The sequence below is a fragment of the Helianthus annuus genome, chromosome 13, assembly GCF_002127325.2.
Source record: "Helianthus annuus cultivar XRQ/B chromosome 13, HanXRQr2.0-SUNRISE, whole genome shotgun sequence".
In the NCBI taxonomy this organism is placed as follows: domain Eukaryota; kingdom Viridiplantae; phylum Streptophyta; class Magnoliopsida; order Asterales; family Asteraceae; genus Helianthus; species Helianthus annuus.
Genome location: NC_035445.2, coordinates 10,616,131 through 10,632,062, shown reverse-complemented (window position 1 = coordinate 10,632,062; position 15,932 = coordinate 10,616,131). Strand labels below are relative to the sequence as shown.

Here is a 15,932-nt window from a genome sequence, read left to right as displayed (position 1 = left end):
TTCCCGACCCGGGAGACATATGGAAAATATACTGGGTTACGTAGGCTTTACGTAACGTGTCCTGACTAACCTGAGGACGATGGTCTATAGTCTGGTATATGCGTAAGTACGAGTAATCATTCCACATTCATCATATCCAACCCAATTCCCAACCCGGGAATCCCATGCCTTGGCTGTGTGAACTCACCTTGGTTTGCTCGGCAGATACACAGAAAGTACAAGTAGCAAGTAAATGATCACTCACGTCCTATCATGGTTATTATACGAGTCAGGTTCGTGTATAGCGCGTATATAGTAATCACGTATAGTCATGGCAAACATGTACGCACGTAAACAGATAAGACATAGCATGTGAGGATCCAATTGTTCTAAGTCCAATCATACCCGGCCCAATGACATAAGCAGCCCAATAACAAAACAGTCCAGATTCTCAATCGGCCCAAATAGCAAACACATACAAGTCCATTAACAAACAGTCCACAAATTCAAATCATTGGGCCCGTGACAGTGAAGGCCCAACAGTGTGCGTGTAAATGGAGATCTCGAGTCGCAACGGAGATTACGAGTCGTAACCGGAGATTACGAGTCGCAATGGAGATCTCGGTTCATCATGGTCTGGTTACGAGTCGCAACGGGACTCGCAACCGTTGTTTCGGCTGGTGCTGTTTGTGGTCTCGAGTGGGGTTCCGACTCGCAACGAGTGATGCCGAGTCGCAACCGCGTGTGTAACTGGTTTCCATAATTCCTGCATTGACTATCCCTTGATTCTAGCAAACATCTACGGCAGTTTCGAAATCAGATCAATCACAGAAATTCATCAACAGTTGATTTAGATTTCATGCATATTCATAACCATTCAAGAACATCGAATCAACGTGAACTGCATTCATATGAACAACAATCTATTTCTATGAACATGTAACCGTGACTAAATACCTAGCCCAAAACTTAGCATATCCACAAGTTAACATCCGAATCCTATAGCATAATAACATATTTCATCGAGTTTCATCCGATCCGTATGAACATGTTAACAATCCGAAACACATATTAACATTTGATTTATACAAAGCACACATGTAAACCGGTTCTATCACAATCAACCATACTAGCATCAATCAAAACATGTAATAATAACATCAACATTCAATTACTAAAATACAATCAAACACTAACCGATTACAAGTGAGGTGCGTGATCCGGGCAAGGGTGCTCCTTGGTGCCGTCGGGTTTCAAGTAAACGAGAGAGAGAGATAGAGAGCAAAGCTTCTAGGGTTTGTGTGTGTGTTTGTGATTTGCAAAAGTGGTGAAACAAGTCCCTTGTTCCGGTTTTGTGTGTTGCGAGTGGGGAGTGGGCCGAGCCCACTCGGTTGTCTAATGGTCCGCGTGAACAAGGAGTGGCCCAAAGGGCTCGTGTACTCGGTCCACATACATACGACATACATACACACATAATGCATATAACATATATCATGAAATTAATTAATCATTCGGGTTTATAGAATCACATATCGTGCACAAACGTTACATCAAAGCAAGTCTAAAGTTCGAGTTGTCACAGCTAAGGTTAGAGAGTCTCGTCTTCTTGCAATGAAACAAAAAGCTGAGGAAGATCTTAGAAGGGTGACTTCTAATCTTGTTGAGGAGCGTGTGATATGGCCCCAATACTGTTAAGAGAAAGAGAGGGTAATATCCCACGCGTTAAAAACCCAAAACGAGTTGGAGAGGAAAGCCGTGTCGTAGGCGGAAAAGGTTCGTGCCCTATCCTCTCAAGTTGCTCGGTTACATATTGACAATGAGTTTGTGTCGCAGGTGGCATTTTCGAAATTATTTAATCGTAGAGTAATTATCAAAATTACTCTACAAATGATCTTGTAGGGTAATTTTGATCTTGTAGAGTAATTTTGTAAAATGTTCTTGTAGCGTAATTTTGATCTTGTAGAGTATCATAATTACTCTACAAATGATCTTGTATGGTAATTTTGATATTGTAAGGTAATTTTGTAGAGTATGATAATTACTTTACAAATGATTTTGTAGAGTAATTTTGATAGTTACTCTACGAGTAAATAATTACGAAAATGCCATCACGTTTTTTCAGCAAAACCTTCAGTTCGTACGTTTTGTACGTTAAAGTTATTAGTATTTGATCTTTTGTCTAAAAAAGGAAATGATTACTTGATAGTATTTTTCTCGATTTACAAGTTTTATTGGTTTTCTATTATACCGAACCCTATATAGCAATGTTTTAAAAACCGGTTCAAACCGGCCGGTTGTACCGATTGAACCATCTGGTAAAACCGGTTAAACCGTCCGGTACACCCGGTTGAACCGCCCGATACACCCGGTTAAACCGTTTTTGAGTTAAATCCGGTACGGTATAAAAACCGGATTTTAAAACATTGCTATATAGTATTAGGATTATATAAATAACTTTAAAATTGTGAAACTTACAAATAATTAGAGTCATTTATGTTTGAACTGAGATAATTATTTTTACGCTACTAAACTGTAAGATAATAATAAATCCCACCCCGGTATACATAATAATAATAACTAAAATTGCGACCCACCGCAATACGACGGTGATCCTTTAGTTATAACTAAGTCGATCTAGGACCCGAACGTTATGTTAACCTATCAAACAAGAAAAAATAGACAATGTAAAAACGTTCACCCACACACGCACGTTGCGTCGTGTTAACTCGCAAAATTTAGAACGAAACGCAAAAACATAAAACCAAAGACGCACGTTGCGATGTGTTAAGTCACAAAATTTAGAACCAAGCATAAAGCGAAAAATTTGCGGAAAATGAAAACTATAAATGACCAAAGTTGAAAGTAAAAAAAGTTGTGAGGATAGATTGCAAAAGATAAAAAGTTTTGGGTTAAAAGTAAAAAAACAAATAGTTTTGGGCTAAAAGTAATTTATGAAATACTTTTGGGTGAAATGTAAAAAAATCAATTTTTTTTTGGAAAACCCCCAAAGCCAAGGTTACAACAACCATATGCATAACCATATTTTCTTTGAGAAACCCCGAAAGCACACCCCGCATTGCGGAGGGGCGTAAAACGGTGTCAAATAGTACTAATGCAACACAACCGTCATCAACCACCGACACTGACTCGACCTAGGATCTGCGTGTTGCGACGAACCTGTCAAACATGGAAAATAGAGGTAAAAACGTTGAACCACACATGCACGTTGCACCGTGTTAACTTGCAAATTTTGAAATAAAACATAAAAAAGTTGAACCACTGTCGTACATTGCGTCGTATTAACTCGAAAAATTTAGAACTATACGTAAAACGAAAATTTGTGAAAGATGAAAAGTATAAGTGATAAAAATTGTGAAGTTAAATTGCAAATAATGAAAAGTTTTGGCTTAAAGTTAAAAAACAAATTATGTAGGGTTAAAATTGCAAAAGGTAAAAACCTTTGGATTAAAAGTAAAAAATCAAGTTTTTTTTAAAAGGCCCCAAAGCACAAGGTACAAGTTGTATTGCATATTCTTCTTGCTTATTTATAGTAACTAGAATTACTACCCGCCACAATGCGGCGGGGATTCTTTACTTATAACTAAGTCGATTTAGGACTCGCACGTTATGTTGAACTTGTCAAACGGGAAAAAAATAGACGATGTAAAAACGTTCACCCACACACGCACGTTGCGCCGTGTTAACTCGCAAAATTTAGAACGAAACGTAAAAACGTTAAACCAAAGACGCACGTTGCGATGTGTTAAGTCACAAAACTTAGAACGAATCATAAAGCGAAAAATTTGCGGAAAATGAAAACTATAAAGGACCAAAGTTGAAAGTAAAAAAAGTTGTGAGGATAGATTGCAAAAGATAAAAAGTTTAAAAAACAAATAGTTTTGGGTTTGAAGGGGTATAGTCCCAAAAACCTTGCGCAAGCGTGTAGGACCATACCATAACCTTGTTCCAAAATCGTCTTAAACAAGACCCTGTGCGACCGCACAGCGGTTTTTAAACAAGATTTGGAGAAATCAGTCTTCTTCGATGACCATGCGTCGGAGAAAGGAGAAACAAATATTCAAACGAACACCCTTGGCTCGCGCAAGGGTACAGTTAGGTTTGAAGATATAAAAGCAAAATCCTAAACATGCCCGCGCGCATGAAATCAAGACTTGAACAAAGGAATCTTTTCTGTTACAACAGAATGGACACGTGGCAAAGGAACAACGGTTTACAGCTGAATATCTTCTAGAAGGCCCTAAATGCTCATCGTGCATGGCTTCATTCGGTTGCAACCGAATGTGACGTGGCACAATCCTAGACACTCATCTAAATCACGATGATGGCAACAACTTAAAGAAAGATCTACACAAAACCACTTTTCACGTGGTATCTCCCCAGCCGTCGATCAGATCCACGATCCGTGTGCATGGATGTGGAGTTAATTATTGACGGAAAGAGGGATAATTGTCAATGGAAAAGTGTTCTCCATTACAATCTCCGTTACACTTTTTGGTGCCAAATTGCGGTTATAAATATGGGGATTTAGGTATGATGTCACAAACTACTTTCACATACTTTCACTCCTACTACTTCATCTTCTTCTTTGAAATCACTGTACTTATTCTCATGCCGTAGGGTGGTCACGGAGAGAACCCCCATTCTCCCTGTGGCGAGTATAACGGCTCTCTGTTTTGTAGTGTTCTCCGGTGAAGTAGCCCTCAATCAACAATCGACGAGAAGATTAACCTTTTTATGCAAAAACTAAACCCCTGATCAGATTGATTCCGGTCAAATTTTGATCCACTATTTCTTCATTGGCGCCCACTGATTTTCTATTTTCATTTTCATCTTTTCGATTGATTCATTTCTTCTTCTCTTCTGTTCTCAATGGTAGAAGGCCCGTCAAATTACCCACTAGGTCCTCGACCAGAGAACAGGAGCAATTTTGCTCATGCTTCCCGTGTGGAAGGAATCGTAGAAGAAGCGTTAGATGATAACGATGTTCAAAACGACACGAATCGTGTGAACAATCCTGTTACTCCAGGAGTTCAACCTGAAATTCTGGTTAGTTCAGCTTTACCTCCTGGTGAAACCCTGATCTCTTGGTATGTTAAGTCCCAGGGTGCGTTGAACGCTGTTTATGCACAGCTTTGTGCACAAACTGCTCAGACGGCACCACAGACACGTAGATCTGCAGCTCAGGTGCGAGCTCCATCCGCACCTCGAGTGTTACATTATGATACACCATCATACATGTCGGTCGAAGATACAGAAGTTTACTCTCATCCAGTACCAGGTATGAGTCTACTCATTCTGGATCTACACGTCGAGATCATCGTGAAGAACAACACTCTCAAAAACGTCAATCAGTTCATTCACGATTGGGTCCACATTTCTCACAAAAGCAGGACACCCAAACTGATGAATACGATAGAACATATAATGAAGACGATAACACAAGTATTTTCAATCAGCTGCAAAAAGATCAAGCAAGTTATAAACCAAAAGTCCGCGCGGTTTATAATTCAGAAGCGGAGTATGATTACAACTTAATCTATCGACCAACAGAAGCTGCCGAGAATTCCAAGTTTGTCAGAGAGATTGCATTAGCTCATCTTGAGCGTGCAAAATTACCTTCAAATGTAGGGAAGTTTAATGGGCTGACAGATCCGGATGATCATTTGCGTGTATTCACTAGCGCAGGGCTAATCAGCGGATGGATACTACCCATGTGGTGCCACCTGTTCCTCCAAACCCTCACAGGCGCCGCGCGCCTTTGGTTTGACAACCTACCAGTAGGCAAATTAACATCCTGGGTTGACCTCAAGGAAAAATTCTTGGTACATTTCAGTCAACAGCGGCGCTCTATTCAGGACTCCGCGGATGTCATGAACATCTGGCAGAGAGACGATGAAAGTTTAGAGGATTTCATCACGCGGTATAACAAAGAAGTGTTGGAGATTGGTGATGTGCACGAACACTTAATTCGCGCACAGTTCAAATATGCGGTGAGATGCGATGACATGATCAAGGTGTTGTCGGGAACTGAAGGGCTGCCAAAGAGCTAGGAGAAGTTGATGGCAGCAGCCAAGATTTATGCTTAGACTGAGCGTAATTTAAACTCTAACCGACCACCACTGCCCCAGAATCGTCCTCAAGACATGAGCGGAAACAGTGGTCAAAATTCAAGAAAACTGGAAAGATTTAACTTCCAGCGCATACTCTTCAGAGGATGCCTGTGCAACAATCAACAAAATTGCAACTCAGAAAGAACTCAAACAAAAAAACCGCGAAAGGCAATGGACGCCTCTCACCAAGACACCTGCGGAGGTGCTCAGCACTGAAAACTATCAGTTTAAACCTCCGCAACAGATGAAGAACGAGTGGGGGTAAGATCCGAATCTTTTTTGTATCACAAGGATACAGGTTACATCACATACAACTGTATCAGCCTGCGCACTGAAATAGAAAAGGCACTCAAAAGCGGGGAGCTTACACATTTGGTGCAGAACGTGCGAAAAGAGATCCGCCAGATCACCCACGGAGACGAAGGGCCAAGCAACAAAAAAACAAAGCAAACTTAAGGGTCCAAGGTGGTGCATCACGCATGTAATCTTAGTTTCCTTTATATTGGCAGGTTCCTTCACAACTTGTCAATATGACACAAGGATAACTACTTACATGCGCATTAACTTAAGTACCTTATTTATCCTAAAATGTAATCTTAGCAGCTTTGTACTAAGCGGCCTCTACGCCTTATCCAAATCAATGCAAAGTTTGTTACTTACATTACGCCTTTATGTTTTATTACAAATGCATGCAATTTCTTTTGGTAAGCACAAAAACACTATGGCAATCTAATACAAGTCTCATGAACGGTCTGCAGTCACTAGTACTGCGCAGGGTCCAGTCCTACGTTCACACATGAGCTTTATACCATCTTTATTTGGCTTACCTAAACAAAGTAATTGTACTCATGCAAATATTGTAACTAAAACATATACCACAAGCTACAAACAACCTATTCTAGGTCTTCTTCATCCGAAGCATCCGCTTCATCAGGGAATATCTCCTTCAGCTGATTAACAAAGTCTTCAGACTGCAGCGCAGTAGTCACCAGGTCCATCACTGGAAGGCGCAGGTTGTATTCTGCTTTAGCAGCAGCATGCTCAGCGCCAGTGTCGACCCCGCGGGTAGCAGACCTATTGGCATCCCAGTCAACCTTCAGAGCACTGGTAACGTGCTGAGTGCACTCCGCATAACCTTGCGCATAGCCGTCATTGCGCGCGGTAACCATCATGAAAACCTCAGTTTGAAGAAACAAGAAATATCTTCCGCAAGAAGTTTCTTCATATCCTGCGCCGAACAACTTCTTTACATGTCAAAAGCAAAAAAGTACACTTCATTTTTATAGTCCAGTGCTCCACCTACTTGCCATTGGCGCATAGGAGCAACACTGGACTGGGGGACTTGAAGGGGTATGGTCCCAAAAACCTTGCGCAAGCGCATAGGACCATACCATAACCTTGTTCCAAAATCGTCTTAAACAAGAACCTGCGTGACCGCGCAGCGTTTTTACACAAGATTTGGAGAAATCAGTCTTCGATGACTATGCGCCGGAGAAACGAGAAACAAATATTTAAACAAACACCCTTGCGCGGGCTCACACAAGGGTACAGTTAGGTTTGAAGATATAAAAGCAAAATCCTTAACATGCCCGTGCGCATGAAATCAAGACTTGAACAAAGGAATCTTTTCTATTACAACAGAATGGACACGTGGCAAAGGAACATCGGTTTACAGCTGAAGATCTTCTAGAAGGCCCTAAATGCTCATCGTGCATGGCTTCATTCGGTTGCAACCGAATGCGACGTGTCACAATCCTAGACACTCATCTAAATCACGATGATGGCAACAACTTAAAGAAAGATCTACACAAAACCACTTTCCACGTGGCATATCCCCAGCCGTCGATCAGATTCACGATCCGTGTGCATGGATGTGGAGTTAACTATTGACGGAAATAGAGATAACTGTCAGCGAAAAAGTGTTCTCCATTACTATCTCCGTTACACTTTTTGGCGCCAAATTCTGGTTATAAATATGGGGATTCAGGTATGATCTCACAAGCTACTTTCACATACTTTCACTCCTACTACTTCATCTTCTTCTTTGAGATCACTGTACTTATTCTCACGCCGGAGGGTGGTCACGGAGAGAACCCCCATTCTCCCCGTGGCGAGTCTAACGGCTTTCTGTTTTGCAGTGTTCTCTGGTGAAGTAGCCCTTAATCAGCAATCGACGAGAAGATTAACCTTTTTATGTAGAAATTAAACCCCAGATCTGATTGATTCTAGTCAATTTTGATCCACTGTTTCTTCAGGGTTAAAAGTAATTTATGAAATAATTTTGGGTGAAAAGTAAAAAAAATCATTTTTTTAAAAAAACCCCCAAAGCCAAGGTTACAATAACCATATGCATAACCATTTTTCTTTGAAAAACCCACAGGGGCGTAAAACTATGCCAAATAGCATCAATGCCACATTACCACAACGACCACCAACACTGAATTTGTGGCGTGTTTATGTGAAGAAATTAGACCGAAACGCTAAACATGAAAATTTAAAACTAAGTCGATCTAGGACCCGCGCGTTATGTCGAACTTGTCAAACAGGGAAATAATAGACGATGTAAAAAGGTTGAACCACACACGCACGTTCGTCGTGTTAACTCGCAAAGTTTAGAACGAAACGTAAAAACGTTACACCACGCACGCACGTTGCGATGTGTTAACCCACAAAATTTAGAACGAAGTATAAAGCGAAAAATAAAAACTATAAAGGACTAAAGTTGAAAGTAAAAAAGTTGTGAGAATAGATAGTAAAATATAAAAAGTTTTGGCTTAAAAGTAAAAAAAAAAAAAAACAAATAGTTTTGGGTTAAAAGTAATTTAGCAAATACTTTTGGGTGAAAAGTAAAAAAATCAATTTTTTTTTGAAAATCTCCCAAAGCATTGGGTACAAGACATATATGCATAAAAAGGTTGCTTATTTATAATAATGTTTTAATAAAATAAAATAAGAGTTAAATGTCATTTTCGTCCATTTGGTTTGAGCTATTTTGCCAGGTTAATTCAAAGGTTTCATTTTTCGTCTGTGGCTCCAAAAAGGTTTCACTGTTGCCATTTTAGTCCATTGGGTTAACTTCATCCACTTTTTCTGCTAAAGAGAAGGACAATTCGATCATTTTATATGTAAATCTATTAACCAGAAGGGCAATTCGGCAATGTAAAATGACCGGATTGCCATTCTTGTTAACAAAAAAAAAATAGATAAAGTTAACCCAATGGACTAAAGTGATAACAATGAAACCTTTTTAGATATACAAACAAAAAATAAAACCTTTTAACAAAATTAACAAAATAACGCAAACCACAACACTAAAACCGCATTTAACTCTAATAATAATAATAATAATAATAATAATAATAACTATGCATTTTAATGTGCACACTTCATCATTTCCTCCTAAGAAAAAGTAACATTCATGTATATCAATAAATAAAAAAGAACACACCATACCATAGATACATCATGAAACATACCATTTTCTTTTTTCACAAACAAAAGTGACTAAAATATCAAGTCAAATTGTAGGGGATGACACCAATGATACTCCTCTACTGGTTTCTCCGATCCGTATGTCGTTACATTTGATGCCTCGTTCTCTATATATACACCCAAATCCCCTCTTCAACTTCACGCTTTCACTCACACTCACCAAAATTCAGGTACGCATGCACATATCTTGCTATCAAAGATCATAATTTTTGGTCACAATCACTACTATTTATTCACTTGGGTTTTGTGTTTTAGGGTTTTAAAGGTTGAATGGCTAACCGGAATTTGGAGAAATTGGCGTCGATCGATGCGCAATTGAGGCTTTTGGTCCCTGGGAAAGTGTCCGAGGATGATAAGCTTATTGAGTATGATGCTTTGTTGTTGGATAAGTTTCTTGATATTCTTCAGGATTTGCATGGAGAGGGTCTCAAAGAAACGGTAATTTATTTCAGTTTTGGTTGTTAATTGGTAAGACTGAGATGATTTTGTGTTGTTGTGATGATTTGATGAGCAATTATTTGTAACCAACATGTGAAATTTGGTAGAAATGTAACCCATGTTGGTTAACCGCCAAGTGTTTGATAAAATGTCTGAGTGAAATGTTAAACTGTTTTTTAACTGATGGATTGTTTGATTATGACCATTCAAGTTGAAATAATCACTTTCAGTTGTCAAATCGAGCGTCCAAATTGCAGAATTATGAGTGTAATGTTTCCGTAGGTTCAAGAGTGCTATGAACTGTCTGCTGAGTATGAAGGAAAGCATGACCCTAAGAAGCTAGAGGAGCTTGGAAACGTGTTGACGAGTTTGGATCCGGGGGACTCCATCGTCATTGCAAAAGCTTTCTCTCACATGCTTAACTTGGCCAATCTGGCTGAAGAGGTTCAGATTGCTTACCGTAGGAGGATTAAGCTTAAGAAGGGTGATTTTGGTGATGAGGCTAATGCAACTACTGAATCCGATATCGAAGAGACTCTTAAGAAACTTGTTCATAAGCTGAAAAAGTCCCCGGAAGAAGTGTTTGATGCGCTCAAGAATCAGACTGTTGATCTTGTTTTTACCGCTCATCCGACCCAATCTGTCCGTCGATCTTTGCTTCAGAAGCATGGAAGGTATTCTCTCTTATTTGAATTGGGTCTCATCTCAAACTCGGCTTGAGCTTAACATAGCTTCAACTCGGCTCGTTTCGAGATCTATTTCCAAAGCTTGAGCTTGGCTTATGAGAAACTTTCAAGCTCTGCTCTGGCTCAGCTTGTTGATTATTTATTTTTATTGTTATTATTTAATATACATATATAGCATGGTTGTAAAATTCCGACTAGGCGCCGATTAATCGCTAGTCCCCACCCCACTGCTCTACTAGTGACTACCGATTACTACAACACTGATAATTAGTATTATATATATAACATAACACATATTGTTTAGTAATTTTATCATAATTATGTTTATAAATATTTTTATTATTATGTAATATATAATTATTTTATTAGATAAAAAAATATTATTTTTATATGAGTGATGGGCTCCTTAGGGTCACGAGCGTAGCCAAGCTCAGTATATGAAACTCAGGCTCGATTATTAAACTAGCTTGTTTAAGATGGGCTTGATTTGAGTAGCTCACGAGCAGCTCAGCTCGTTTACACCCGTAATCTTAAGCGAATAGTTTGTTAATGTTACTTCTTATGTGTTCTTTTCAGGATTCGCGACTGTCTTGCACAGTTATATGCCAAGGACATCACTCCTGATGATAAGCAGGAACTTGATGAGGCTTTGCATAGAGAAGTATGCACTGGCATATGATACATTCTTGATATTTTTTAAATCTGTAGCATTTTGTGACATATTCCTGCATGTTTAATTAGAAAAGATGATTGTTATTTGTTTATTTGTGATAGATTCAAGCTGCTTTTCGCACTGACGAGATACGAAGGACACCCCCGACCCCTCAAGATGAAATGAGAGCCGGAATGAGTTATTTTCATGAAACAATCTGGAAGGGTGTTCCGAAATTCTTACGCCGTGTTGACACTGCTCTGAAGAACATTGGGATCAATGAACGTGTACCGTATAATGCTCCACTTATACAATTTTCTTCATGGATGGGCGGTGATCGTGATGGTACATGTTTTCCCGACAAGCATTTTAAGCAAGTATATAATCTCATCTGCTTTATGTGTTGTTAAAAGCTAATTACTTGTCGTAAAACGCGCAGGTAATCCTAGGGTAACTCCTGAAGTTACAAGGGATGTGTGCTTACTTGCAAGAATGATGGCTGCAAACATGTACTTCTCACAGATAGAGGATCTCATGTTTGAGGTATGCAAATTTCAGAAGGGGGGGGGGGGGGGTACTTCTGCTTTGTGCACTCTAATCTTGATTCTTTATGTTACAAATTTGATCGTTTCTGCCAGATGTCCATGTGGCGTTGTAGTGATGAACTCCGTGTTCGCGCTGAAGAACTTTATAGGTCATCTTCAAGGAGAGATGTCAAACACTACATAGGTAACCGATGCAAATAATTCCTTTAATTGTTAATACGCACTCGAGGTGACAATTTTCACCCATTTTGTTTTGGATCAAATAGGACGAAAGTCGCACATTGTGTATTCATAATGCATAAAACCTCTTACATTATTTTATTCATAGAGTTAAATTCCAATTGGGTAACCATATTTCACACAGTAATTACTTACAAAAAATTAAGAGTAAAGTACATGGATGTGATTTGCACTTTGTAACACAGCTAGTCCCTAACTTGGACCTGCTAAAACCTTTAGATATCTTGGCTGGGGACTAAATGTGTTACAAAGTGCAAACCACAGGGACCATCCGTGTACTTTTGGAAAGCTAGGGACCAAATCCAAAACTTTGGTAAACCACTTGGACCATCCGTGTACTTTACTCAAAAAGTAAACTCTTTTAACTGTTTTGGGTCAACTCAACACGACTCGACTTTTACTGACAAAAACACTTTTTTGACCCGTTGCGTCCGACCAGCACCTATGGTCACATTTACCATTCACACTGTCACATTCTTTCTTCAGAGTTCTGGAAACAGGTTCCTCCTACTGAACCGTACCGCGTTATTCTCGGTGATGTGAGGGACAAATTGTACAACACACGTGAAAGAGCGCGCCATCTATTAGCCCATGATGTGTCCGACATACCAGAGGAATTGGTTTATACGAATGTCGAACAGGTATCTCTCGCCTTTTCATCTTTTAGGATTCTCCGATAAAAATTTAATCATATTTCTCACTAAGTTTCAAACTGTTACAGTTCTTGGAACCGCTTGAGTTGTGCTACAGATCGTTATGTGCTTGTGGTGATCGCGTGATTGCTGACGGCAGTCTTCTCGATTTCTTACGGCAAGTCTCCACTTTCGGACTCTCGCTTGTGCGACTCGATATCCGTCAAGAATCTGACCGCCACACGGATGTCCTCGATGCCATCACTCAACATTTGGAAATTGGGTCGTACCGTGAATGGTCTGAAGAGAAACGCCAAGAATGGCTTCTATCTGAGCTAAGTGGAAAACGCCCTCTATTCGGGCCCGATCTCCCGAAAACCGAAGAAATCGCAGATGTTTTGGACACATTTCATGTGCTGGCAGAACTTCCAGCCGATTGCTTCGGTGCTTACATCATCTCCATGGCTACGTCACCTTCCGACGTGCTTGCGGTTGAGTTGCTTCAGCGGGAATGCCACGTAAAACAACCGTTGCGAGTGGTCCCGCTTTTCGAAAAACTCGCGGATCTTGATGCAGCTCCTGCTGCCGTGGCCCGTCTTTTCTCGATCGAGTGGTACCGAAACCGGATCGATGGTAAACAAGAAGTTATGATCGGGTACTCCGATTCCGGAAAAGATGCCGGACGCCTTTCTGCCGCGTGGCAGCTCTATAAGGCTCAAGAAGAGCTAATTAACGTTGCTAAGAAGTTCGGGGTTAAGCTCACCATGTTTCACGGACGCGGTGGGACCGTCGGGCGAGGTGGTGGGCCTACCCATTTGGCTATACTGTCTCAACCACCTGAGACCATTCACGGGTCTCTTAGAGTCACGGTTCAAGGTGAGGTTATAGAACAATCATTTGGTGAAGAACATTTATGTTTTAGAACGCTTCAGAGGTTTTGTGCGGCTACGCTCGAGCACGGAATGAACCCCCCAATCTCACCGCGACCCGAGTGGCGTGCACTTATGGATGAGATGGCAGTTCATGCAACCGAGCAGTATCGTGAAATTGTCTTCAAGGAACCACGTTTTGTTGAGTATTTCCGCCTCGTAAGTATTATCATATTCATTTCACACACAATGTGTCGTCTGTATTTTGGTTTTGACTTTGTATAATACACTTGCAGGCCACACCGGAGCTCGAGTACGGACGAATGAACATCGGGAGCCGCCCGTCAAAACGAAAGCCAAGTGGCGGAATAGAATCGTTGCGAGCCATTCCCTGGATCTTTGCGTGGACTCAGACCCGGTTCCATCTCCCGGTTTGGCTTGGGTTCGGGGCGGCATTCAAATACGCGATTGAGAAAGACATCAAGAATCTTCACATGCTACAAGAAATGTACAAGACATGGCCTTTCTTTAGAGTCACAATCGATTTAGTCGAAATGGTGTTTGCCAAGGGTGACCCTGGTATCGCTGCTCTGAACGACAAGCTACTCGTCTCTGAAGACTTGTGGTCGTTTGGCGAATCTTTAAGAGCAAACTATGAGGAAACCAAAAATCTTCTCCTTAAGGTATGAACACCCACATTATAATTCGAGATTCGAGATTCGAGATTATATATTTATAAATATCATTCTTTCTTGTGGTAGATTGCGGGCCATAAGGATCTTTTGGAGGGTGATCCTTATTTAAGACAACGACTTCGTCTGCGTGACTCGTACATCACAACCCTGAATGTATGCCAAGCTTACACGCTGAAACGGATCCGTGATCCAAACTACCACGTGACATTGAGGCCACATATCTCGAAAGAGTATACCGAGCCGAGCAGCAAGCAGGCGTATGAGTACGTTTTGCTAAACCCAAAGAGCGAGTACGCTCCGGGTTTGGAAGATACGCTCATCTTGACCATGAAGGGTATTGCTGCTGGAATGCAGAACACCGGTTGATAAATCAATGTTATGTTTACCCTTTCAGATTTGTTTTGTTTAGGGTTGTTATGTGTTATCTTATGTTTATTATCGAGTCGTTGTGGCTGTTTGCCGAGGGAAGTTTGAGTCGAACCACCTGGTTGTCGAGGACGAAGATGTAGTGAAGTGTACTACGTGCATCTTTGATGGTACCTTTGTCCAAGAAACTAGTGAATTATTGTACTTTTCGAATAAATGGTTCACAATCGAAATGGTTTTGTACTTTCCTTTTGTGCTCTTTTTTAGCGGGAATGGGAACCAGAAATTTACAATACATGTATATCAACAATTTAAGAAGAGTACCTTTTTATGTTACAAAAAGTTGATACCTAATTTTGACATAATCCATTCAAAAGTAGAGGCATACATGGTTCGGTTTTAAACTCACTAAATTATAACCAAAGGTTTTTGTAATTGAAAATAGTAAAACTGATAGAGTTAAATGTTTGGTTGGTCCTTGTGGTTTGCAAAAATTGCAGACTTGGTCCTAGTGGTTTACTAATTACACGCGTGGTACCAAAACTTGTCAAAAATGCACTCGGTTGGTCCCCAACCCTAACATCAATTAAATATCTCTGTTAAAACACTCCATGTGCCTGGCACATGAGGGTAATTTGATCATTTCAGCATTGGGCCTCATCTTCTCCACTTAAACCCACATGCATTCACCATCCATCATCCATCACTGCCACCTCACACCACATCCACCTAAACCCCCTCCTCCCTCTTTCACACTCACCCACCCGTAACCCCTTCTCTCTCACGTCTGCGGCGGCGGCCGTGACAATTTAGGCGAGGATGATGATGAATCGGAGAAGACGATGGATGAAGGTGACGGCGGCGGCGACGGTGGTGTATTCTCCGACCATTTTTTCTGATGATGTCGATGAGGATGATGATTTCGAGGATCATGATGTCGATGTCGATGATGATGAAGACACTTTAATATCATCACATAATCCTCTTCACACATCCTTTGATTTCAACAAAAATCACATAACATCAGTTAATTGTTTGTTTTAGATCGAGGATATTGCGGTGAAGGCATCTGGAGCTTATAAGAACTGCAAGCCTTGTTCCGGATCGTCGAATCATAACCAGACGAATGCTGATTATGCGGACTCTAAAGCAGGTTCAGGTTCCGGTAGATTTAACTGCGGGTATTAGAGAACTTGTAATTCTACAC

The 15,932-nt window shown here is 40.5% G+C and overlaps 1 protein-coding gene across 1 annotated transcript; it reads left to right on the top strand.

Moving 5' to 3' along the window:
* The first annotated feature begins 9,566 nt into the window (after window positions 1-9,566).
* LOC110897458 (phosphoenolpyruvate carboxylase 2) lies at window positions 9,567-14,973 on the top strand. The gene is made up of 11 exons (XM_022144207.2): window positions 9,567-9,772; window positions 9,858-10,040; window positions 10,323-10,714; window positions 11,303-11,387; window positions 11,501-11,723; window positions 11,818-11,921; window positions 12,017-12,107; window positions 12,650-12,804; window positions 12,885-13,883; window positions 13,961-14,347; window positions 14,426-14,973. The coding sequence occupies exons 2-11, from the start codon at window positions 9,873-9,875 to the stop codon at window positions 14,723-14,725; spliced, it is 2,904 nt and encodes a 967-aa protein (XP_021999899.1). The 5' UTR covers window positions 9,567-9,772; window positions 9,858-9,872; the 3' UTR covers window positions 14,726-14,973.
* The last annotated feature ends 959 nt before the right edge of the window (window positions 14,974-15,932 follow it).

What these genes read in the sequence shown, in the direction of transcription:
- LOC110897458 (XM_022144207.2), top strand. Translation starts at nt 9,873, where the DNA reads ATGGCTAACCGGAATTTGGAGAAATTGGCGTCGATCGATGCGCAATTG. An exon ending in TTGCTTCAGAAGCATGGAAG is followed by an intron (nt 10,715 to 11,302) that starts GTATTCTCTCTT and finishes TGTTCTTTTCAG; the next exon opens with GATTCGCGACTGTCTTGCAC. An exon ending in TTTATACGAATGTCGAACAG is followed by an intron (nt 12,805 to 12,884) that starts GTATCTCTCGCC and finishes AAACTGTTACAG; the next exon opens with TTCTTGGAACCGCTTGAGTT.